General features: G+C 42.2%; 2 protein-coding genes across 2 annotated transcripts; both read right to left on the bottom strand.

Annotated features, from left to right (window-relative positions):
• Window positions 1-208: 208 nt before the first annotated feature.
• Window positions 209-22557, bottom strand: LOC108038247 (neuropeptide SIFamide receptor). The gene is made up of 5 exons (XM_044456898.1): window positions 18515-22557; window positions 18369-18435; window positions 9088-9187; window positions 4431-5069; window positions 209-3373 (listed from the first exon to the last, which is right to left on the bottom strand). The coding sequence occupies exons 1-5, from the start codon at window positions 19235-19237 to the stop codon at window positions 2656-2658; spliced, it is 2247 nt and encodes a 748-aa protein (XP_044312833.1). The 5' UTR covers window positions 19238-22557; the 3' UTR covers window positions 209-2655.
• Window positions 22558-23974: 1417 nt separating this feature from the next.
• LOC108041851 lies at window positions 23975-24967 on the bottom strand. The gene is made up of 2 exons (XM_017119902.2): window positions 24825-24967; window positions 23975-24287 (listed from the first exon to the last, which is right to left on the bottom strand). Exons 1-2 carry the CDS (start codon window positions 24949-24951, stop codon window positions 24058-24060), a joined length of 357 nt encoding a protein of 118 aa, XP_016975391.1. The 5' UTR covers window positions 24952-24967; the 3' UTR covers window positions 23975-24057.
• Window positions 24968-26521: the final 1554 nt, after the last annotated feature.

Here is a 26521-nt window from a genome sequence, read left to right as displayed (position 1 = left end):
TTAATATTTCGAAGGGTGAGTCATATAGTCAATGTATAGTATAGAATTCGGCATCGCTCATTTCATGGACTCGAACACGAGCAGATCTCTGATCCTTTATTATTAATTTAGCACCAAGCTATCTGAAAAATTAAATTGAACTTGATGATTGGCAGTTGCTTATCGATGGTTTGGTACGTCGGCAATTAAAATGAAAATACGCTTCTAGTTTTGATCATATTTATTTATTTATTATTTCTGCTAACATGCATGTATCCTTGGTGTTAGCTCTATGCGATAAATATACATATATATGCATGCATAAACACATATATTTACATATTTAATATTGCGTTGCCATAATGTCATGCTTTCTGTTTAACTGGTTAACGCGCGATTTGTAATATATTTCATTTTCCGCAGCGGTAAATAATGAACATATTGCACAGGGATGTGGGTACGGGTATGATCTACATTTTAAAAACTTTAAAACCAAATGTTCAATTTGTTTCTTTGATAAATATTACTTTTGCTTTTATCCTCCTGTTCGCTACTTTAAAGTTATTCTTTAAGTTAAATTGAAAGCAGGAAAGGACATTTCTATTGCGCTCTTTTACATACTTGCAGCATATAATATATATTCGTATAAATGTAATCTCATGTTTACTAGACTTCGTTATTCTGTTCTGTGGTTGGTTGCCGATACTGCTGGCATATGAGTCGTTAAGCCTATATAAATATATGTATGTATATTTGAAATATATTATTGATATTCCTCATTGTAGATTCTTGCCTTGCATTAAGCGCTGGAGTTTTGAACGGGCCGTGCGTGACTTTGTCGAGCATTTTACTCTTTCGATTTTTGGGTACGACTTTTAGTTCTTCCCCAAGTCTGAATGGAGACCGAAGAGTACGGCTTTTATTTACGTTTATTAATCTTTGATCGGTCCGATTCGGTTTGACGACATCGAAGCAAGCCAAAACTCTACAAATCAGCGCCTAATGCTTTCGAAGTATATAAAGATATATAACGTATGCTTTTTACTTGATATATTCTGTATACATATAAATATTTACTTGTTCGTTACTTGACATTTATAAAATTTTGGCTAACAATAAAATTGCATAGTTAATCTTTACGTTTAGTTTCATAGTTTTACCATTGATTTCGCCTCCCCCCGTCGTCCGTTAAAATTTTATTTCATATACTTTAAAGTTCATTGGTGTTTAGTGTTTAACGAATTTGAGTTCGATTATTGTTTGCTTCTTTGTTAGTTTGTAGTGATACGTTTAGAGCGAAATCTTTGACTGTTTTGTGCTCCCTTGGCGGACAACCACCTCGTCCGCCCCACTAATCCTAACCTATCCATAGTCCCTAATCCCTAATCTACCCCCACCCCGTCGACTCTGTCCCAGCATGGTCAAGTGCTAGGTTGTGCGCGTTCGATGCCTTCTCTACCACTACCGCTACCCCTTCCTCTGCCGATCGATATCGCTATCGAATAAATCGGCGATTGGCCGACTTCGTGCCCGATAACTAAACTATGATGTTGTGCCAATCATTCGAACTTCCGTTGTATTGCGTTTACTAACCATTTTCCGGTGCTGTGCCATTTCCGCTGAGCGACTCGGTTGTGTAAATCCTATTAAAATTGATTATTGTTGTTTGATAGATACACGGCGTACGCGCAGACATACGCTTGTATTGCATATTGCTTATTTCAAAATCAATATAAATATATATGTATAAATTGTAAGAATTTCCATACAAAAATTTAGTAGGTACGTTACTTTAGACCTCGGTGTTATCTCATTTTGTTTTGTTTCGTTTCTCAACTATGATACTGGACTTGCCCGTTTCACTCACGTTCGCCGTCGTACAAAAAGTTTAGCAAAGCTATTTTAACCCCTTCGAATCCCACGATTTTCCACCCACACTTAACCAAACTTTTCGATATAGCAAATTGCGAGTACAAACAATCTTAAAACTGCGTAACGGTACATGTAGGTATTATATAGCCATAGCCAAGGAGTAGTTCATATCTTGTGTAGTACCGCTGAAACACGTATAAAACATCTATTAACTATTAGGTCTGTGGGGAGTGTCTGTGGTGTGTGGTGTATTCCTGTTTTCCGTGCCCGTGTGGCGTGTCTGTTTCTAGCTAAGCGATCTCTGATTAGATACACCCACCCCGATTGGTCCATCCCGATGTCCGTCCCTACTGGCTCTCTATCCACTATCCTCTATCTTCTATCCACTATCCTATCTCAACGACGATGACGGATATGTGCGGCACAGACTAGCTCAAGTTCTGAACCCACCAGCACTGCCGACTTGTATCACAGTCGTAGGCGTATCACTCTAATTACATTCGATCCATGTCTGTCTAGCTGCTTTAGAAATATACAAGGATTTATCTTGTGGTTCGGTAAGTTTTTGGTATCGTTGCGTTAGTTTGTATGTTGGGGTGGATCGATTTGCATAGCAAAAATCTTGGGGTATATGTGATCCATGCTCTTATTCTTTTTAAAAAGTATATATAGGTCAAATTATATTTTAATTGTGCTAAAAAGCCCATAGGTCACATGAACCCCCTGATTTAGTATTTTTTTGTTGCCCGAAAATCGACCCACACAAGTGGTAGGTGGTTCCCACCAGAGTAAGGAGTTCGTTGCCTATTCGTATAGATCCGCATTCCTGCGCGGAGAAGTAGAGCTTCCGTAGCTGAGCTGAGAGTCGGTCTTCTTCAGTATGGAGACGTGGTGTGTCGGAGCATCGCCCGCCCGGTTGGCGATTAGCGAATCCTGTTTGTGAAGCAGTCCGCGTCGCTGGTCGGCGAAGGAAATCACCGAGTCCTGCTTGACCAGCTGATGGCGTCGTTGTTCCGGTCGCTGGTCCACGAACGAGATCACCGAGTCCTGCTTGACGAACTTCTGCCGCTTGTCCAGCAGGGAGCTCGGAGTGGCGCCCGGGCGTCGCGAATCCGCGGAGACATTCTCCCTGTCCACCAAGGAATCGTTTAGGCCGTGGCCGGCGGCCCGCCGCGCCTCCATGTAGGACACAATCGAGTCCTGCTTTGACAGCGACACCTTGGAGCCGTTGCTGTCCTGCTGGCACAGCGGTCGTCGGATGCCGGAGGCGTCGCTGCAGGAGCTCTCCTGCTTGATGAGGAACTGGCGCGAGCCGTGCGAGTCCTGCTTGAGCAGCATCTGCTGCGACAGGTTGCTGTCCTGCTTGAGCATCATGTTGTGGCGCCGCAGCGAGTTGTGCTCGTAGATATAGGACACTGCGTTGTTCTTGCTGCTCGGGCTCTTCCGGGAGCTGTTCTGGTGGTAGTGCGACGACTTCCGGGTGCTGGTGGTGCTGGAAGCGATGGCCACGTTGTCGTAGTACCTGGGTTGAAAAATAGCAAATGGTTCGATTGAGGAAAAGCCACAACAGAATGCTTTTATTTACATACTGATTAACGAAACTATCGGAGTTTTGGCAAATGTATTTTCGATTGCTCTAACTCATCGATACTTTTAAAACTATGTGTCGGATAATCTTCAGATTTAAATTAAATCGTTATGCTTTATATCAAATTAAAATATTATATATTTATATTTATTTTTATTGGTACTTATCAAAAATTAAATTTTCAAAAAATATTGCAAAGGGTAAATAAATTATAATTAGAAACACACGAGAACTAGTTATAATAATTTTAATGCACCCACGAATAAAAATATTCAAGTTTTATGATTTAATTAAATTATTATTGAACTTAAAAAGAATTTGTTTTATCTTAAAAACCAATTTTTCTTAACTTGAACTAATTTTTATCAAGAAAATTATTTATAAATAATAGTGCTGAGCAAATAAGCAACTATCTTAAAATTTGAAAAAAGATCAAAGAAAAACTCCTCACAATTTTAACATAATAAGATTAAGATAAATAAGATTTTCCATTCGACTAAGTAAATACACTTTAAAAATTTTTTCCCCACTGGCCCCAACAAATCAAGTTTTCAAAATGTTTACTTTCACATGATTACCTTTATTTATCCTATGCCAATTGTGTTTCTTAAAGCCTTGTAAAGAGGTATCCTTCGATCGTTATATCACTCGTTCCGATCGAACCATGACAACAGATCTTTACACACTCTTAAGGTGCAAATCCACACTACTGTAGCCCACTGCGATCTATTACTCAAAACATATAAAGCCTGTCTATACAGTCTGATTTTTCAGATTTAAATAATGTGGGCATTTTCAAGTAAATATATATACCGAACATATATCTGAAAAGACTTTTGATCTGTTCATACCCCTTTAAAACTGTAACAGATGAAATTTAAAGTAAAGTACTTTCAACTTTTTAAAAAGGCTTTCAGAAAAGATGGTTTTAAATTTACTACAAATATTTAAAAGCTTTTCCGTATTTAAATAAATGTATTCCTTTGCTCACCTGAGGCGGCCGCAGCAGCTGCGCGACTTGATGATGGCAGCGAACCCGCGTCGATACTTCTTGTTCACCGAGTAGAGGATGGGGTTAATGCAGCTGTTCGAGGAGCCCAGCCACTGGGCCACAGGCATCACCTTCTTGAGGATCTCGAACTCCTCCTGCGAGATGTCCGATCCAAACTTGATCCTCGCAAAGATGACGTAGAGCGGCAGCCAGGAGAGCACGAACAGGATGACCACGGCCACCAGCATCTTGATGACCTTCACCTTGCTCTTCTGCTGCATGCGGTCCATTTGGGCGTCCTTCGACTCCCCGGGAATCGACCGCGTGGAGACCTTGATCCAGATGAGCACGTAGCAGAGCGTGATCAAGGACATGGGCAGCAGGTAGCAGGCCACTAGGTTGGCCAGCAGGAAGTACAGGTTGCCGTCGGTGCCCGGGGGCCAGACCTCCTGGCAGAGGAACTGGGGCTGCGAGTAGGCCGAGACCAGTGCGTCGGAGAACACCTCCTCGGCGGGCACCAGGTCGAAGAAGAGCAGCCAGGGGATGGTGGTCACCAGCGCGATTACCCATATGCCGATTATCATGATGCGGGCACGTCGCTTTGTCATCTGCTTCAGGGGCCACCAGATGGCAATGAACCTGCAAGAGGGAAGGCGCGACAAAGGGTGTTTACCAGCTAGTCATAGTACCAGGCAAGTCGGGGCAGGAGCAGGAGCACCGGCTCCAGATGCCGCTGACGGCGCTGAGCCGTCAAGGATAATGGCAATCATCAAGCTGTCGAGGCGACGATGACGACACCGTTTCAACTAGGAGCTCGGCATGCAAATATTTTCGCTGATTAATTCGCACACGCAGGATGCCACCAGCCATCCTTAAGCCTTTTTCTGCTGAGTATTCGCTTTCCAATCTCGACTATTGACCCCGCCTGCTCCGTTCTCGAAAACGTGGGGCTGCGATATTGGAGCAGGGGTGTCATTTTTTATTCTGCTTGCCATAATGAATTGTAATTTGAATAAGAGCTGCGAGGTACCGAGACGAGTCGGTATGGGGCCACAACGAGTTCAGCATTTTTCATTTAGCTTAGTGCAGCCGGCTCATTGTGGCGCCCGCTCAATGGTCATAGACAAGACTTGTCCTGGCCCAGGAGTCTGGGTGCCTCGGTTGCCTCAGTTGCTCGGTTGCCCGGGGTGTATGCTCCTGGCCAAAACCATGTAATTACGTGTATTGTGCTCGTATTTTGGACTTGGGTCGTCGCCTGTGTCTGTCCGCCAAAACATTGGGCAGATAACACAGCGGTAATTCCATTAGAGGGCGGCCCCTACCCCAGAATCCTATTTCTATGACGCCCGACTAAAAATAGCCGGCTAAACAATGTGGTCCGAGACCCTCATCTTGGAACATTGAGCGGGATGGGACCAAACAAAGCTGTCCGCAAAGCCAATAATCAAATTGTCATAACGTTTATTTATAGGAGCAAACCAATTGCATTAGCATAATTTGCTCATGCTATTTGTATGGCTACAAATCAGACGAGAGCTTAATTGAGTTCTGTGGGATAAACAATGCACTCGAAAAAAATGTATCAATCATATTGTTGAGTGCACACTATTGAAATTTGCATACTCTTGCACAGGAGATTATAATTTCATTCAGATGTTTCCCTATAATCATCACTAGAATGTTGATATAGCCATGCCCTTCTGTCTGTCGGTCCGTTTGTGAGCAAACTGGTCACCCACATTTAAAACTATCTGGACAAAAGTTGGTCGAAACGTGCCAGTTTGGAAAACTATATCATGTAGCTCCCATAAGAACGCTCAAAAAAATCATCGAAAAACCGACATGGTTTCATTTTTTTTTAGCTTATACGAATCAGTTTTGTACCAACTGCAAAGTTTGCTTTATCCCTTGTTAAATCTAGTTTGCCTTAAAAATTTAAAAAGTTACTGTTATATTTTTCATTGTTAACTAAAAAGAGTTTAAAAAGAAAACTTCTTCTTCCTCTGTTTAATAATTATAACAATGAAGTTGTGTCCTCTTTTTAATTGGATATGGAGTGTAATATTTTTAAATGTATTCTAATTTTCCTTCAATGTACAAATACTCAAATCATAAACAATTTTTCGTTGAAATCGAAATTACCACAACTGTTTGGATAATCGTCAAGGTAATATGCCATATGTGTAAATCTTTATTCGACCACATTTTGCTGACGCTGACGTATTTATTAAGCAAAATGTATTGCTTATCCTTTCTTACCGGAATACTCAATGAAGGCATGACTTTCCGTGGGTCTTATAATAAAAGTAGCTCGCTCTACATTCATAATAGCGCTTTAAAGATTTTAAGGAGCGTCGAATTTAATAATTTGACATAAGCCACCACCCCCCGTGTTCCTTTGATCCACGTGGTTTTGTGGCGCTTATTCCGGATCCTTCTGCGGTTACCCATACGCACTGTTGACATTTGCGACGACGCCGCAATGCCAGCGCCATAAAGTCACAACCATGTTTTTATGCGAGTGCACTGATATTTGGACTTTATGATTAAACTTATATGCGTATTCGGGCCTCGAAAGACCCTAATTAAATGGCATAAGAACGAGTATAAGCAAGTGATAAGCTAAGTCAGTCGGGTATTAGTGCCCCAGCGTTCGCGTGCGCCGAGGTCCACCCATCAGCCCTTAAGTCCGAGGAGAGATTTAAGTTTCGTGTTACAGATAATAAATCTTAAATTTCGATTCAGTTTACGAGAGCTCGTAAAAGCACAAAGCAACAGCAAATGCGACCAAAACAACTGGATAAACGGACATCGATGGAGCAGGACTTGGACTTGGTTTCGGACTTCGATGGGCTGGGATTATGCGTGGGCGGTGACTGTCATGCGGGTCTGTGGGTGACCAAACGATCAAGTGATGGGCTACGCCTTTGTCCCCGCTGGCTGAAAAATGACGGCGGCAGAAACAGAATCAGAAGCAGAAGCAGAGTGGCCTCCGGCCACAGCTCCTCCTTCGAGAGTGCCAGAAATTGATATAAATGGAAGTGCACATAAAGCGACGGGCGGCTGGCATCTCTTATTGTCCTTGGGGTTATGACTGGCACACGTCAAAGCGCTTCAGCATCACTTGATAAATCAGTTGCCCGCGACATGGCTGACTTTATGGTCACATAGTTATGGTTTTTTTATTCTTTATGGGACAGGAAACGCAGGGCTTGCACTGTGATTTCTGGCCGCCACTCTTCAATGGTATCGCGGCAAACAACATTCTAAGGCAATTGAAAATGCACAAAAAACGAGAAACATGAAATTGATTCTACGCAGCGCCTAATACGGACAAGGTGAACCATAAGGCATATGATGAACTTGATCTTGAGACGACTGCTCCACGTACTCTCCTACTGCCTAACTGACTTACTGCCGAGCTGACCAGTTTTCCCGCAGCTGATTGCATTGAGCCGCGCACTTTCGGATCGGTCACCTGGCGTAAGTCCCCTATAAAAGCTGATCTCGGAGCTCGACTTGTCACCAGTTGACAAATACAAGTCGTAAGCCTAACTCCTACTCCAGTTATCCCGCCAAAAAACACCACCAACAAAATGTTCAAAGTTGTGAGTATTCAGTGTATTATAATTATTTATCAATCATATATTATTGATAAGAATTTTGAAGTGTGTTCATATAAATAAATGTATTTGTCTCTATAGGCACAAAATATTAAGTGTAATCTAATTTGTTCAAACTAATACTCAAAATATAATCCGGCACAAGTTTAACATTTAAACTTTAAGTGTAAATGTATATGCTGTCCTGTTAATTGTCATTTCTATCAAAATCACATATTTCGTATGAAAATGTTTAAAAAATATTTATGAAATCAAAATATTAGTCTGTGTAAACTAAGCTTTGAATTCGACAGTTATTTGTCATTTTTATTTAATGGGCTGCAATTTTGAATTCAAAAGATTTGACCTGATTTTAAGGTCCTACCAATCATAGTTCTAAGCTAAATTAATAATTTATCAAGTCCAATTTTTAAAAATTCAAAATGACAATTTTGTAACCAACAAGTTTTAAAATACTTTTGAGAGTAACAACCACCTGCTGCTGCAGCTAATGCCCCTAGCCCACCTAATCCGTGAACTCTGATCCGCCACAGCTGTTCGTGCTCGCCGCCCTCGCCGCCGCCCAGGCGAACGCGCATCCCGGAGTGGTGGCCGTGGCTCCCGTGGTGGCCCACCCGGCGGTGGTGCACACGCCCATCATCCATCACGGCGCCCACTCGGTGCACTCGTAAGGCCATTCATTTGCAATCTGCTTATCGCGCTCCCTACTTACCCTTTACTTGCCCCGCAGCCACGTTGTTCATCACCCGGCAGCCGTCAAGGTCATCACCCCCATTGTCCACAAGCCCGTGGTGGCGGTGCACGCCGTCAGGCCGGTGGTTCCCTTGGTTCCAGTCCATCACGCCGCCCCCGCTCTGGTTGTGCATCATTAAAGGCAGTGAATACAGCGTCCCCGGCCCCGCCCGATCCAGTTCCAGATCCCGATCCCTATCCCTATCCCCGCCACTACACCACCCAATCCCGCCCTGACCCCACAACCGATCCCACAATAAAAGTTCATAGCCACGTAACTGGAGCGAGTGTTTGCAACTTACCTGTCCAGGGAAACGGCAATTAGGCTGTAAACCGAGGCTGCCACGGAGACACCCTGTATGTAGGGCACAAACTTGCACATCAGCCATCCGAGCATCCAGGCTGCAAGTAGCGGATGTGGGAGTGGGTGTGGGTTGTGGGTGCGCGAAACATGAAAAGCGAGAGGAAGAAACGGGTAAATATTGGTCATAAACAAGGCACAAATTATGCTGAGTAACTTTCGGTCACATCGTCCTTGTGGCCCTAGTCAGATACTGAGGAAAAAGGGGAATTAAGACTAAATAAAGGCACTATTTTTGTGTGACCATATAGAAAGTGATTTTGAGCAGGGATTTTTATTCGAACAGGATTTATTTGTTTTGCCAAATAGCTGATTTTTAAATACTTCGTGGACCAAAATCAAAGCAGTGTCTTTGAAATAATAACTCTTGTTCAGACCCTGATGTTTAGTTATCCATTCGCTTTCAAAGTTTTAGATAATTGCGGCCTAGTCAGGACCTGACTTTCTTCAAATAGAACGGCGCTTATTAATTAAAATACGATCTGAGTACGAGATTCACTAACTCATAGGCACTTTCCATTAGTGTTATAGCTAATAAAGGATTTATTTTACAAAGTTTTTTTCTATCCTAGAGTTTCTCTTTGTGCAGTGGTAGTGATGGTCACGGACAGTTGGGTTCGAGTTGTGCTCGGTCCTGGTTAACGTTCAATGCTTCTTGTCATCGCCGCCTCCCACGTCCCCGTCGTTGTTTGCTGACTGAGATTTATGTGCTGCATATCATTCATAATTTGGTGACAAGTCTCAGATTGCGCCCACCCAGCCAGGACGAACCGTGAGGACTGGGAGCATTGTTTGCGCAGACCATGGCGGACCGCAAGACTGCCTAAGTTAATTTGTATTCCTTTTATTCCATTTGATGGAAGATGGAAGATGGAAGACACGGGCCGTACTTGCGCATAGTTGTGCGTTATGAATTTTATGCTAAGAGGCATAACTCACTCAGACACAATAGGTTATAAAGCACACATGGACGGGGCGAACTTCGCCAAGGTTGATGACAGTCGAACAGGCCAGAACAGAGCAGCGCTGGGGCATGACATATCGAATGGCAATTAAACAAGTGCAAGTGCGGCCCACACATCATTAGCAGTTGGCAGTTGGAGTTCATGAGTTCAACGCTCGACCGGGAGACGCCTCCTGGCTCGAGGGGCTCCTAATTTCCTGTCTCGGTCGCCTGTCTTATCTCGATTTGTTGTCGCTTTTTATTATGCATACGCACCGCACGCCGCCGAGGCAGCCCAATAAAAGCTAACTTTAATATGATTTGGCACATAAAAATATAAATATTATTGGTGCTTTGTGCAAGTGAACTCGGCGGGATTGGACAGGTTCTGGCCGGGATCATGTGTGTGGGCAGGACAGACAAACAATCAACTGTGTGTACACAGGACAGCAGCTCGAATGGGTTTTTCGGTTTTATTCCTTCGATTTGAAATGGCTTTTGGGCAGACCTGCAAGTGCAACAGACTGGATCCGAAGCTATTAACGCGAGTGTATTTGGCCACTCACTTGATGTTATGCTGATAAGGGTGAACTTTGATATATGGCCGTCTGCGAAAGCTCTTGACTGCCAAACTTCATGCTTTCAAGTTGGTTAAAAACAATTTAAATTCAAATTCGGTTCCGAAATGCTCCGTCAGTTGCGAGCCAGCGAATTAGCATTCGAATACAGTGAACTTTCCCAAAATAAATGTTCACCCAACTCATCTTCGGAAAGTAAACTATCTAATTGGCTATGCAATTCTATTAGGACGAGCAAACGTGACTAGACCGGTTTGTGTGGGATTAAAGTTTGCATCAGTGCACTCAGAACCCAGCGCAGTCAAGTATCTTAACCGAGTTATGTTATGGTAAGCTCAACGGAGTGAAGTGACTTTTCGATAATCGCAAGCAAACAATGGGTTTAAAGTAAACAGAGAATTAATTCACACAACTTGAAACTTTTTACATTTTAATTTTTTAATTTGTTGCTCAGGATATATTTCACTTAAAATGCTAGAAAAACACATTTATGGATTTCCCTATTTTAAATGTTATACAAAGGAAATCAGTTTTCGTTCGGCAAATATTTTCATAGTTCAAAGAAAATAAATAGAAAAGTTGACATTTAAAATTTTGCTTTACAATGAATAAGCTGTAAAAGAAAAATGTGAACTTTAAAATTTGTCCAAATAAAGATGGATTATTATTATCTAAAAAATAAAAAGGTTCACGCTTTTGCATACATGAAGCTAGCTATTTTTAGAAAACCGAATACAACTTTAAAGTTATATTGAAACTACGTTATTATAAAACTAATGCATTTAGAATAAAATCAACTTTTGCATTAATGTATTTATATGTATATATATATAATTCAACAATAGTTTAGAAATACACAATCACACAAAAGCAACCAAACCCCAACAGTTACATAAACTATTAGGCTTCTTTAATGTGTTGTACAAACATAATTGAAGGTACCGAAATAACCCTAATTGTCTTGCGTGTCGGTGGGACCTTGAAACTCCTTGTGGTATTACCAATTTGTGGCCTCAAGTGAAACCAAACACTCCTCAACGTGCTCGGCAAACATCCAGCTTCTTGCGTCAAGGTGAGGTGGAAGGGTGCTTGATCCGACTTGGAGTGTGTTTGACATGGCAACATATGGCAAACAGACGCCTTCATTTATAAGCGTGAGCTAGTGCTCAATATTGATCAACTACAGGAGATAATACCAATCGATATTTGGGCTTATCGACAGCCTTCGATTATGGGTGGTGTGGTTGGGCCTCCAACCCCTAGGAAAATGTCAAGTGAGCCCTAAGCCTTTTATTTTTTACCCTCTCCCTTTCTTTGCTCACTTTTGTCTCTCGCTTAGACACAGAAAGAAATATAAAACGAATATTAGGGGCGGTTTTTAAGGGCCTGTGACATTTAGCATACCATCTAATCATTTAAGTCTACAGGAACAATGTAAGGCCGAATTTATATTTAGAAATATTGTATCTAAACAATTTGGTTTATTTTTTGTTCGATTCCTCTGGATATCAGAAGTATATTTTTTTAATTTGAAAAACCTTAGTGCTTTACATTAACATTAACAATCTTTTAGACAATCTTTAGAAGAAATTTCAAGGCACACGATTTTTCTGTAATTTAATACAAGGCGACCATTTTCAAAGCCATTTTTATACCCTTGCAGAGGGTATTATAATTTTGGTCAAAAGTGTGCAACGCAGTGAAGGAGACATCTCCGACCCTATAAAGTATATATATTCTTGGTCAGGATCACCTCCTGAGTTGATATAGCCATGTCCGTCTGTCCGTCTGTCTGTCCGTCTGTCTGTTTCTACGCGAACTAGTCTCTCAGTTTTAAAGATATCGAATTGAAACTTTGCACACACCCTTCATTCCTTTGCACGCAGTATATAAGTCGGAACGGCCGGGATCGCCCGACTATATCCTATAGCTGCCATATAACTGATTGATCGGAAATGCCATAACTTTAGTGTTTGTTAAGTTAGGAAGTTGGGATTTTTTATGGGTTTTATTTTTGCCCAATCAATCCGACGTACTAAATTTCATAAGGATCGGCCGACTATATTCTATAGCTGCCATATACATAACTGAACGATTGGAAATGCCATAACTTTGGTGTTTTTAAAGTTAGGAAGTTGGGATTTTTTATGAGTATTAAGAATGCATCATATGAATAATTTTGGAGAATATAATTTGCAGAATATTCTGCAAGGGTATTTCAACTTCGGCTCCGCCCGAAGTTAGCTTTCCTTTCTTGTTAATATATAAATAAATACTTTTATACATTACAAAAATGTTTCTTGGTTTTGCTTGTGTAGGCAAAGTGGATTGGATTATTCTGGGCATTGCGGATTCGTTTCGGTTGCGGCATTGTCATGCACAGAGTTGGGTCGTAAAGTTAATGAAATAATCAGGCGTGACAAATCCGCAGGTTCGATTGGAGTGGGCGATGAGTGGCCATGGAAAAGGCGTAGCATAACACTTCTGGCAAACGCGTTATTGTTATGATTATCGCCGCGGCATCACGTCCTGCGGCGACTTCTGTGGCAGCCCGGCGCAAATTGAATACCACAGTCGCAGTCAGTTCGCCCAGCAATGTGAGTGGGACTCGTAATCGGGGAACCTCGAGGTGAGATATGGGATTGAGGGAGCTGCGAGTTGCAGATCGTAGGTGGCGAGGTCAGAGGCTGGATGCCTTTTGCCTGCGGCACGTAGAGACTAAATTAAAATACAATCGGCGAGCAGAGAGTGCTGAAAAATGACTTCATCGGGGCAAGGGAAAGGCGGCTGGTGCGACGTTACGCATACGCCGCGTTCGCCTGGCACAAATCACGTGGCCCCCTAATGAACAAACTGGCAACGTGACTTACAGATTCGCCAAACGAGAGATGCGGATCTAAAAGGGCCGTAATGATAACGATTCCCCATTGATAAAACGGCACAACAATGGCCATAAAGCGCCATTTGGGACAATTGCCGTTGCTGTTGCAAGGATATCCTTCGTCTCAAGGCGGTATCGTAGCTGGGAAATCAATTCATTTCGCATTTTATTGGATTTCGAAGCACACACATAAATAAGGGCTAGCACCACATTCCACCAACCACCCACCTCCCACAAAACCACCCGCAAACCTCGCACAAACAGTACAGGCCCAACCCAGAACAGGTGCCCCCACACACACTCGTGTGTGTATAACCCTGACTATTAGGTTTGCCAGGCGAAATATTTAGGTCAATTCATCCAGCCGCAAAGAGCCTTGAATGCAAACAACCTTCCATTGCAATTCTGAGGCTGAAGGTGTGCTTAGATAATGGCGCTGCCGACAGCGATGGCCACCGTGGACGTCGCTGCCAACTGCGACTGCGACAGCGACAGCGACGGCGGCGTCGTCTTTGACGGCTAGAATTTGATTTCATATAATTCAGTTTGTTGGCGAAACATGGCGACCATCCCTGCCAGTTGCCATTCGTTCGGGGTGAATCGTGAAAACTATCAGACAGCAGCGAACAATGTTCGATGTGCAAGTATGCGAAACTTCCAAACTCCCACGCGCACCGGTCTACACTAAGAGAAAATTGACTAGAATTACTAAACAAAATGATTTATGAAATGGTTTACTTTGTCCTAAATCCCTGATCCATTTTTTATTAAATTAAACATGTCTTTCATATTAATATTTTGTCCGTTATTAATTTACAAAAAATAACTTTATTTAATTCCTTTTTTTAAATTAAAAGTATTATGTTTTTAACGCCCGATTGCAGGGTGCATTATAAATGCCAACTGAAATCCTCTTGTGGCCTTAGAATTGCTCTAATCAAATAGCAGGTGGTGTTCAAGCAAAAAATCTTATGATCAAACCCAACAAAAATGTATAAGCAAAATCCCAATTCTCAAGCTCTTAGGGTTTTATAGATATTGCATGTTATACACACGGACTAGTTACATGGACTGGCCTAGTGAACCTGACTAATTATATTTTAAAATGTTATCTTATTAACCAATATATTGTATTTAGTACTTATCCTTAAAATGTCCCTAGCGCAGCGGCCTAGAGTTAAGAAACACTCCAGAAGGTATTGAAAAGGTAATAATAATAAGATTTTAGTTCATGATAACATAAATGATATAAAACTTTACCCTAATAAAGAAATACCACCGCCCCAAAAATATATACTTTTCAAGAACGCATGATTTTTTCACCTGCGTTACCGCTATTTCATCGATGTCGCTGTGAGCCCGCTGCCTTCGATTTAAACTTCAGCAGCTTGTCGAAAGTGAAGAGGAATGTGAGTGGGTTGGGGGTTGAAGGGGTGAGCTCCAATGCCAGCGGGCGGGCTGCAATTTGTTGTGACTGGCGTTTTTGCTTAGGCCTCATCGGCTGAGCCCAACTCAAGTCATGCCAGTGGAAAAAAGGTGGTTGGGGTGGTGGTAAATGTGGAGGAGGTGGTAGCCAAAGGGCGCCCGACCACCTACCACCCACCACCCCCAGTGACCCACTAAGAGCTGTCGGCCCTGCGCCTAGCTTGAATTTGTGAAATTAGGTCAGTTTTGTGTCGATGATCCTTTGGGCCACCCCGAATAGCAGCAACAAATGCACCAACACGCTCGCACTCGAGAGGACACACTCAGATAGTGAGAGCGGGCGAGAGAAAGCGGAGAGAGTGCGCAGTGACACCGATACAGACCCACACACACAGACACAGTCTCACAATGCAGGCTGAGGCGAACTCATTCACTTTTTCGCCGCTCGCTTCATTCGTTGCTGGCGATTTTTACTCGGCAGCCTTCGTTTACTACATCTCCCAAGTGCGCGTTTCGGAGGGAAGGAAAGGAGTGGGCCCGAGTGCATTGCCGAGTCCTGGAGTCGAGCTACACGGGGAAATACATCTGATAAATTTATTACCAGTTCTTTCCTTTGGAAATTAGTAGCATTTACCAGGGTTTTAAGAGTCAAAAATGTTTGGTATTTTCAAACGACGTTTTTTGATAAATCAATCACTGGAAAAATAATTTATCCATGTTAAGCATATTTAATATTGGTATTAAATGGTGCTGTATACAATCTATTTGAAATTTTTTATACCCTTGCAGAGGGTATTATAATTTCAGTCAAAAGTTTGCAACGCAGTGAAGGAGACATTTCCGACCCTATAAAGTATATATATTCTTGATCAGCATCACCAGGAGAGTCGATCTAGCCATGTCCGTCTGTCCGTCCGTCTGTCCGTCTGTCCGTCCGTCCGTTTCTACGCAAACTAGTCCCTCAGTTTTAAAGCTATCTGCTTGAAACTTTCCCAAAAGTTGTCTTTCTATTGCAGGTAGTATATAAGTCGGAACGAGCCGGATCGGGCCACTATATCATATAGCTGCCATATAACTGAACGATCGGAAATGCCATAACTTTGATGTTTTTAAAGTTAGGAAGTTGGGATTTTCTATGGGTTTTATTTTTGGCCGATCAGTCTGACCTAACAAATTTCATAAGGATCGGCTGACTATATCCTATAGCCGCAATATAACTAATTGATCGGAAATGCCATAGCTTTGGTGTTTGTAAAGTTAGGAAGTTGGGATTATCTATGGGTTTTATTTTTGGCCAATCAATCCGACCTGCCAAATTTCATAAGGATCGGCCGACTATATACTATAGCTGCCATATAACTGAACGATTGGAAATGACATAACTTTGGTGTTTTTAAAGTTAGGGAGTTGGGATTTTTTATGAGTATTAAGAATGCATCATATGAATAACCGATCCGGTTTTGGAGAATATAATTTACAGAATATTCTGCAAGGGTATATCAACTTCGGCTCCGCCCGAAGTTCGCTTTCTTTCTTGTTTTAATATGAAATCTTTTTACTGTTAATATACAACATATTGCATGATATTTTTGAATTAGCCGTCAATTCAATTCATCGTAAACCTTTGAAATCTAACTAATTATATTAATATCACCTGTCAACAGTTTAAAACTCCGATTTTATGTAATAAATAAAATATTATTTTAATTTTAATTGTAGTATTTAGATCTAAAATTGATTAATATCTGAACTGTATTTACCTCGTACAAAATCGAAAATTGATTTTTATTTTAATTGTTTTACTGATAAATAAAAATAAATAATAATATTATGTATGACTCCTACAGAATTTAAAAATAAATAATTAAGTTTTTTTTTAAATTATAGTTTAAATGCCAATAAGGAAAATGTGGGTATTTTGTAATTATTCGTCACTGTTAGTTTTTCAATTATTGAGTGTTCTCTGATTTTTTTTTTTTTTTTTTTTTTTTTGTGTATTAAGTTACTTCCTGTCCGTAGAGGAGGAAGATTTATTTGGCCTCCCCGTATAACTGATTCTTTTTGAATTTGACTATTGTTAATAACCACCATCAAATTAAAAAAAAATGTATTTGTGTGTGATTTTACAGTGTACAAGCGAGTATAGCAACATTTAATTGGCAACACTTGGCCCAACCTGTGAGCGTACGAGATGGCATTGAGTTTTGGGCTTGGGGTAGCCATCGAAGGTAAATTACAGTAGAGCATGGCGTGCTCCACAATCGGAATTTGATTTACCAGGGATTTCGATCATTTTTCCATGTCCACGGCGATTTGCATAGACATTTGCCACTCTGCTCACCTCCTTGGTCAGGTTTACGACTATCAATTTGGATGGCAGCCCTCAAAGTCTGGGGGAAAGCGAGAAAGAGCGGAGTCAAGCCGAATAAGGGTGTACGACAGCGGACAGGGACAGATAGATAGATGGATGGATGGATAGGCATGTCAGGCAAATTTATTTAAATTAAAGCATACAATTATGCGTAGCCTCGTTTATCGGGTCGTTTGTGGGTCGTCGCTGGGATTTGAAATTGGCCTTTAATTAAATAGACACTTGTACTTGTACTCTGGCGGATTGCGAGTTCCAGGGAAAGCTTACAAATTAATTTAATTGAGTGCAACATCTTTCCCTTATTTCGGAGAATTGCCACCTTAATGGTGGAGTTACTGTTGAATAAATTTGACGTGGTTTGTCTTTGCTTAATTTTTTCTTTTTGGCATGTACAATTTTTATATTTTTTAATCTCTTTACTTAATTAAAACCTTGTACTGGACGTAAATGTCTATTTTTAAATTTATACCAGCCATTGCCGAAAGCTATTAAAATTCGGTACTCAAACTTGATATTTTCCAGACCACTTGAAAGGCTTATCATATGCTGCATCGCTATGTCCGTTTTTATGCATGTACTATAAACTCGAAAGTCGCCAACGAGTCTGCTACATAACGTGCAGTTTCCAAATAATCGAAATCAAATGCGTCTGTCAAAAACAAGTACGTCATAACTAATATAACCGAATATAAAAATTCAGCGTTGTTTATTTTTCTTAACACTACCGGTGGGAAAAAGTTGAGCACTTTTACTCGGACATTTATGCCGACATTATGTCTAATGAGGGTCCATTACATTTGCTCTCATATGTATTAGTAGTAACATTACGAATACGCAACGTAAACACGCAAAAGCAACAACTTTCGGCAATGCCATTTGGCAGGGCTTTATCCAAGCGACGATTAATTGCAGGACATAAGTCCAGCTAATATGCAGAACCAACAGAAAAACTCCGGCTGCTCCCTAATGTGGCCCCCAGTGTCAAATAAATCTCGACGTCTTACGGAATTAAATGGATACTTACGCACAAAGATGTTGCCAATCAGAGTGGCCGGCAGGCAGAAGACAATGACCAGGATGTCCGCGATGGCCTGCAGTCGCATAGTTGGGGGAATGTAAATTTTATTTCAAATTAATGGGGTTCGTCTGTGAGATTTACGGTCCACCCACCAGATTGACGATGAAGTAGTTCGTCACCGTACGCATGCGGGGCGCCCGCAGGACAACGGCAATCACGAAGCTGTTCCCGACGAGACCCACCAGGAAGACCACGATGTACGCCACGCAGTACACCATGGACATGGCCAGCGAGTGGCGGTACAGCGGGTCGAACCCGAAGTCCACGCTCCCGTCCAGCTGCTCCCACCGGAGGGCACTGTCGTTGTACGACTTGGTGGCCGCTGCCGCCGAGATCAGGCTCGTAGTGGCCGGCGAGAGGTTCAGCAAGTTGGCGTAGTAGGTGGATGGGGTGGCGTCGGCAATGGCCAGGGATCTGCCCGGCAGAGATCCGCGCGCCGACGCGGTGGTGGTCGCCACCAAGGTGGCTATCAGGGAACTGGCTGCCGGAGCCACCGTGGCGGTGGCCGTGGTCAGGACCGTGCCCAGCAGAGTGTCCCTGACGGCGCCGTTACTCAGCTTAATGGCACTCGACGCGCTCGAGGAGCTGCTGCCATTCAGTTCGTTGAAACTCAAGAGGTTCTGCAAATCGACGAAATTATGCGTGAAATTATTATAATCCCCGGAGAGGGCGGCCTCCTCCATTGTCTCCTCGACTTTTTCAGGCGACACTGCCGCCGTGCTGGCCGACGTGGCCGTTGTGGTCGTCGGATTTGGAATGTCGCCACTTGAGTGGCTCTTATGCTTTCGCTTGCGAATCCGACCGCTGGCTGCCATCACCCGGCCGTCTTGATTGGACGGACGGCACTTTCACTGGCGCCTCGCCTTCGCTATCTCTGTTCGAATCTAACTGCTTAGAAAATGTCTATAAAAATGGCATCGTCTCTTGGCATTTCGTTGGTGTTGTAGGATATGCAGGAAGTTTCGTGCCTTTTGGATTAGACAACAGCTTGATTAGCACTTCCGTCCGACAATGTCTCGTTCATCTGGGGGATATGTGCGTTTGGTGTGCCCTGAAGTTGCACAACAGATGCAGTTTCCTAGCAACTGGCTTTGGCGCCCAAGGATTTTTGGAATTCACCTACAACAGTGTGTTGCCGTTTCGGATGCGAATCCGACTGCGGAGGGAAATGGCTGGGTCGTTCGGTCGTTCGTCAGCTGGTTGACGTTGCCTTGGCTGGCATTACGAAAAAGTCGGCGGCCCAAGGCCTCGTGTGCATATTTCAGATAAGGCCAAATGCTGGGTGCCTGTGCCTGGATAAATACTGCTGGAGGGGATCGGGGTACCGAGAGACTGGGCTCAGGGACATGGTCACAGCCGCAGTTCCAACACATGCGCGTCGCTAATTAATTTTAATGTCATTTTTCCCATTGTTTGGCTGCTGTTTTTGGCACAATTGAAAAGCCAGGGAGCGTGCACTTTGACCTCAAAAAATCGGCAAACAAACATCGAGCCAAAGAGCAATTGAGCGACTCAATAGCAGCGCATAAAAATTCCATTAAGCACAACTGCCAAGCGCACGCAGCACTCTTCGATTGAGTGCCGAAAAATTGCCAGTAAGCATTGAAACAATTGGTAACAAACGAATCCAGGGCGACATTCTTTTGTGCGGCTCCATGGGAGTGTCTACATCAGACAAACTGGCGACCAAGAACCCCTCGGCACAAAATTCAAACTGTCCAAGCACCGTAAAAAATAATGATTAACTTTTCTACAAATGTATTATCAGAACTTTCTCTTGAATGCATTCGGCAATTTGCCATTTCGATAAAATTAAGATTTAAAATTTAGAATGTCACTGGAGTTTGTGAAAAATTGTATATTCCAGTTATTATTATTTATGCGTTAAAGTGGCCATATCTAACTATACTTTTAAATAGGTTCATTAACAATGCTGATTATTTAATGCTTATTTAATTTTCAATTTAAGTTAAGTAACAATTCAAAATTCAAACTTGTACATAAAGCTTAAATAACTTTTCTTTAAATATATACCGCATATATTTCCTGTTATTTAATTGGATGAATCTTCATTTGGAAAAATGTATGCTTATATTTAAATTAAGCAAAATTTCACATTTAAAGCCAAGCGGTTTTAAAGAAAAAAACAATTTTTGAAATATACATAAGTAATATAAATATATATAAATTAATCATATACTTGTTATACCAAGAAAAAATAATTACTGAAAAAGCAGTATTCATGTTTCAGTAGTAGTGCAATCAGTTAAGAAGTTTTAAGCTGTTGATACTAAGTTAAAAGTCAGCTTTTTTGTGTGTAGCTCCGAAGCTGGTGTTCCGTTCGAAATTGGATTGGGCTCCCTCTTCGAGCGTGAAAGTGCTGGGGACCTAATTGAGCTTACATGCCTGCTGGCCATCTCGGAGGGAGATGCCAGAGCCGATAGTCCTTAAACTGGGTCCTTAGACCCTAGAGCCCAATGGGCGTAAGACTAAGTGTCAACACCGAGGCGCTAAACTAATTAAACTGTCAGTGGTAGAAACTGCACAGCAAACTGCAACTCTTCGAGGACGCCCGCGAATCGAAACGTCCACACTTGCAGGTGCACCACAAACACAAACACTCCCCCGGGTAAATCGGCAGGACATGGACACTCGAAAGGTTAACACTACGCGTGGTCGTTTCCGTGATGCGATGTTGTGGGTCGCCGATCCGCTGGAATGGATATAGTCATCCGCCCCTGGGGCGACCGCGTAGTCAACGGATTCGCGTCTGAATGAGGACTGCTGGCACTGCGGCGGCGGCAGCTCGGTTTTCAGGCCAACTCGAGCCGATAAGAGCCGACAGACAGGATACGACCGAATGTAGGTCCCTGTTGCCAAACCGCGCCCGCCGCCAGTCGCCTTCGCCGCTTCGGCTTTTGGACTCGGACCACTAGGGGAGGGGGTTTGGGAGTGGGGCTGCCGCCCACTCGGGCTCTCGCTCAATCGTCCTTGCCGCCTATGTATTCGGTGAGCGCTGAGCCAACGGCCCTCAAATGCATTGACAGACCTCTTCTATATGTTTATGCCGTAGTTTTCTACCGTTCCCGTTCCGTACTTTTCGCAGGCTTAGCGAACAACTTTGTAGGCTTAAAACTGAAGGACCACATTTGGCAATATCCAAGGTTGGATGGTTCAAATGTCAGGGCAGCCGTGTGGGAGGCTGCGCTCCAAACACAAAAAACAAACACACACCTCCGGCTGGGGTAAGGATTCAGCGTCATATGCTCATTTCGGGCCCCTTGATAAATACGTTTATTATGCCATTTGACTTCTTCCTTTTGTTTGTTGCGTGCCCGCCTGCGGCAGGAAACAAAACAAACCCGAGAGCAACAAGAGGCCACACGGCGTATACGCAATTTCCGTGCTGCCTCCATTATTGTGCCGCTTTTGTTGCTCGTGTCAATTGCTTTAGCCTGTCCGCTTGTTTATGATTATGTGGCTATTCCGCAATTGTTCCGATGCAACTTGGCTTTATTGCGGAACATAGAGCTCTTTCCGCTTTATTCGGACATTGGGCATGTTTCTAAAGCTGGGTCGGCAATTAAATCTCAGTCGACCGATACAAAATAATCCAAACTTTGCATACTTTTTGTTTGAAGTTTAATGACAGTTTTCAAGTTTCGCAGCTCAGCTCGTTAGCATTTATTTGGCGCTCGAAACTGAGCTCTCTGTTGCTCAAGGATGTGCAGGAACCCACTCGAAAAGCCACTCACTCAACAACCCTCTCTCCTTTCATCGAGTCAACCCACCCCGAGGACGATTGCGCGCAGGATGCGCGTGCGTTTGCAACAGCTGGCTTTCCTGCTCAGCCAGCGGCCAAAGGTTCAAAAACCTTGTGTTTGGCTCAGCACAAATATTTGGCCACTCGCCATACACTGAACCGATTCGGAGTGGAAAATAAGTTGGGAAAATAAAAGAATAAAATGATTACTTCGTTGTTTTTTAGCATATCCGGAAAATGAGTAAAACACATTTTGTTATCTTTTGAATGAATATTGGGATAAGCAAAGCCCCTAACCACCAAGCAGCTTTCATTTTTTTATACCCTTGCAGAGGGTATTATAATTTTGGTCAAAAGTGTGCAACGCAGTGAAGGAGACACCTCTGACCCTATAAAGTATATATATTCTTGATCCTGAGTTGATATAAGCATGTCCGTCTGTCTGTTTCTACGCGAACTAGTCTCTCAGTTTTAAAGATATCGAATTGAAACTTTGCACAAACCCTTCTTTCCTTTGCACGCAGTATATAAGTCGGAACGGCCGCGATCGGCCGACTATATCCTATAGCTGCCATATAACTGATTGATCGGAAATGCCATAACCAAAGACCACTATAAGAGATTATATTGGTCTTTGCCATAAAGTTAGGAAGTTGGGATTTTCTATGGGTTTTATATTTGGCCAATCAATCTAACATACAAAATTTCATAAGGATCGGCCGACTATATCCATATAACTGTACGATTGGAAATGCCATAATTTTGGTGTTTTTAAAGTAAGGAATTTGGGATTTTTTTTTAATATTAAGAATGCATCATATGAATAATTTTGGAGAATATAATTTTCGGAATGTTCTGCAAGGCTACATCAACTTCGGATCCGTCCGTAGTTAGCTTACCTTCCTTGTTATACCCTTGCAGAGGGTATTATAATTTTGGTCAAAAGTGTGCAACGCAGTGAAGGAGACATCTCCGACCCTATAAAGTATATATATTCTTGATCAGGATCACCTCCTGAGTTGATATAGCCATGTCCGTCTGTCCGTCTGTCTGTTTCTACGCAAACTAGTCTCTCAGTTTTAAAGCTATCGAATTGAAACTTTGCACACACCCTTCTTTCCTTTGCACGCAGTATATAAGTCGGAACGGCCGGGATCGGCCGACTATATCCTATAGCTGCCATATAAGTACGGTTTCAAGGCGATCTTCAAGCATGAGTCTACCGCAACTTCTTCAGTTGCGACATCCGCACATAGTTTACGAAGCTTGCGCAAATGTGGGATAACCATGTGCATTGTTGGTTCGTTTAGAGCTTCCAGCTCCTTTGAACAGTTTTCAAAGTTGGACAGGATCCGAATCATGGCTATTACATTAGAAAATGTGACGAGTATTTCAAACCTTATCAAACCTTATGGTGATATTGACTGCCCCGACTTGTTAGGTCGGCTAAACTTTTCTGTGCCAAGTAGATTAACTAGAAATTATATTCCCCTAATTTTAAATCATTGTAGATCTAACTATGCCTTGCATGAGCCTTTCAGAGTATTATGTTCTGACTATAATAGACTTTTTCCTGTAATATCAAATCTTGACTCTCTGCCGCTCCTAAAACGATTAATACTTGCTTCATTGGCACAAGATTGATCTAACTATTACTTTTTTCCCCGGACCTTTACCTTTATTTTCCTATCTCGCGTCTATCCTATCGCGAGTCGTGCCGTACGATACACGGCTGCGCCCCTCGGTCGGTTGGGCGGGTAAGTGGGCCGTGGGACTCCGCGCGAAAAAAAAAAAAAAAATCAAGATCGGCATATTACAATCCTTTAGACAGAATAACGGATTGTAATATACCGATCTTGATCTGTGACAAGGTTAGAAATACTGGTCACATTTTCTGTAAAAGTATTGCAGCTGTTGTGCCTCACTAAAAACGTTGACAAACGCTTGGTTCAGCTGAGTATTGATGCAGAGGACATGCTGTTGACCTGCAAAAGCATTTTTGATACTCGCATCATTTTCCGTAACACCTACTGCAGCATCATTACTTAATGTGCAGTTAAACTTTTGAAGAACTGCCGCTATCATGTCACGTATCGATTTATCTAAAAACAAACAAAAAAAAGTGACGAGAAGCGATTTTAATACAATAAAGATCAAATTTTCCTTAAATATAACGTTACATATGGAACAAAAATTCCTCGTTATTTAATATAAGCTTCTATTAATCAAGAACAATAAATAATAAAGAGAATCTTTATATTTTAAAAAGCTCGAAGGTTCAGACACTATTGTCTTGAACTCTAAAGTCTTCACTGGCTGGCAAGCTCAATTTCAACTGCTAGTTATTTAGGTAACAAGATCATATAAATGAACTTATGTATATGTATGTATGTATATATGTTAGTGCCCTGCATAAAGATTGTGATAGGTCTTAAAGAACCCGAGAATACTTAAAAAACCTTTCGACTATCTATAAATACGAAATTCAAGAGAATACCTAATAGATATTAAAAATCTTAATCCGAAGATTTTGCAATTTATATTTTATGATAATTAAAAAAACTTATGCGATTGAAGGTTAAACTAAACAAATATTTTACATGAGTTGTTTGAGATTTTCATGTTCGAGTTGTTCTTACCTCCATCTGGTATGTCCCTGTCGATGTCGGAGACGCACAGCAAGCGGTTGATCACAGCTAATTCTTGTATGTAGTGCATGGTAAGGATGGCTTGGCGCTCCAGCAACTTATCTGTGTACACGAACATGGCCAAGCTGTAGCCGGTGGCCCTGATCGCTATCAGCTCCTCGACCAAACTCCTCTTGTGTTTTTCGTTGGCTGCGGTAGCAGCTCCTTAATCTTAACATTCTAGCCGTATGTGGCACCTACGTTCAGAAAAATGCGCACCAGATTCACGAACTCGGAGTCTTCAATTATGCTCGGCGGTCGGCAGTCGTATGTGGACCAGGCCGTCACAGTACCCAGGACCTTTTCCAGCGTTTCCTCATCCGGGCGGTCTTCGCCTCCGAGTTTTTGCCCTGAGCTTCCAGCTTCAAAGCGCATTTGTGCTTCATCAGGTTGGAAGTGCTTATCTGGAACTTGTGGACATTGTAGCAGTTGCGACAGGCCACAAAGTTATCGATGTCCTCCTCGTTTTCGTCCACAATTACAGCGAATAGCTGCCAAAACTTGCTCCGCCGCGCTTGTCCCGTAGAGTGTACTGCCCATTAGATAGTCTCCGCTTGAGATCGGCGATGTGTGCATAGGTGGCCGGAGTCGTCAAATCTGGAGTGGCGCATCGGGATCGGGAAACCGGCGGGTACTCCAAGAATGCCTCATTGAAACTCTTTGTAAAGAAGAATCCTTTGACTCTACAATGGAGTGTCTATAGCCCATGAGCAGTACTTCTATTGGCGCTAAAGTATAATCAACCTGCTCCTGTTCAAGTCCATCGAAGCTTAGTTCATGTTTAATGTCGAATTCTCTCAGCAAATCCATTATCTGCATTATTTTTAAATCAAAACAAAAAACAAATGTCTAAAGATTTGTTAAAGTATCGATACAGTTTTTAATCGGCACGACTAGTTCCCAGTCACAGTTACAGTCGACACGAAATATTTAAAATACCTGTCACTGGATAAATGGACACCGGCTTAAATTTAAATTGTATGGTCTTTCATTAAAAAAGAAATATATTCACAGGAGGGCACAATTTTGCTTATTCGTGATATCGACTTCCTACAAATTAAAGTTAATTAAAGTTATTAATACAGTATTAATCAATTACACATAATGCTTCCTCGAACTGTTGTGGGGCTTTTAATACATAAGCTAGGCTTTATGTATCGACGAAATCTGTTCGTCAGCTATGAGAGGGAGCGAGAGGAAAACAGCTGGCTTTTCGTCAGGCTCCTTTTTCACCCCGGTACTCAGACCGACGAAAAATACCAGAAAATTGCATAGCGTCGCTCTCTCTCATGACTGGCGGAGGCTATAGTACTAATTAATTAGTGATTTTATCCAACATTTAAAATTAGCAAAATAGCGCTATAAATGATACTTGATCACAGACTTCAACCAAATCGGACTAATATGTCTGTAGATTTTTTCCAGCCTTCAAAATAAGAACAGCTATTGCCCAATATTGTCTAACAAATCAAGTTCATTAAATATAAATATGTTTGTTTTTTGTTTTATTATAATTTTATATTTCATTTTATTTTTAATGTCAAGAATGACAGACAGCCAAGCTCAGTTCAATGACATGATCTCGGTCTGCGCTCGCTGCTCCTCCAGCCTTTCTCGAGAGCTATTTTCACAAGCTCGGCCTTGTGGTC

The sequence above is a fragment of the Drosophila rhopaloa genome, unplaced genomic scaffold (genome assembly GCF_018152115.1).
Source record: "Drosophila rhopaloa isolate 14029-0021.01 unplaced genomic scaffold, ASM1815211v1 contig_155, whole genome shotgun sequence".
Classification (NCBI taxonomy): domain Eukaryota; kingdom Metazoa; phylum Arthropoda; class Insecta; order Diptera; family Drosophilidae; genus Drosophila; species Drosophila rhopaloa.
Note: the sequence above shows the minus strand (reverse complement) of the source record. Positions and strands in the feature narration are given on the sequence as shown.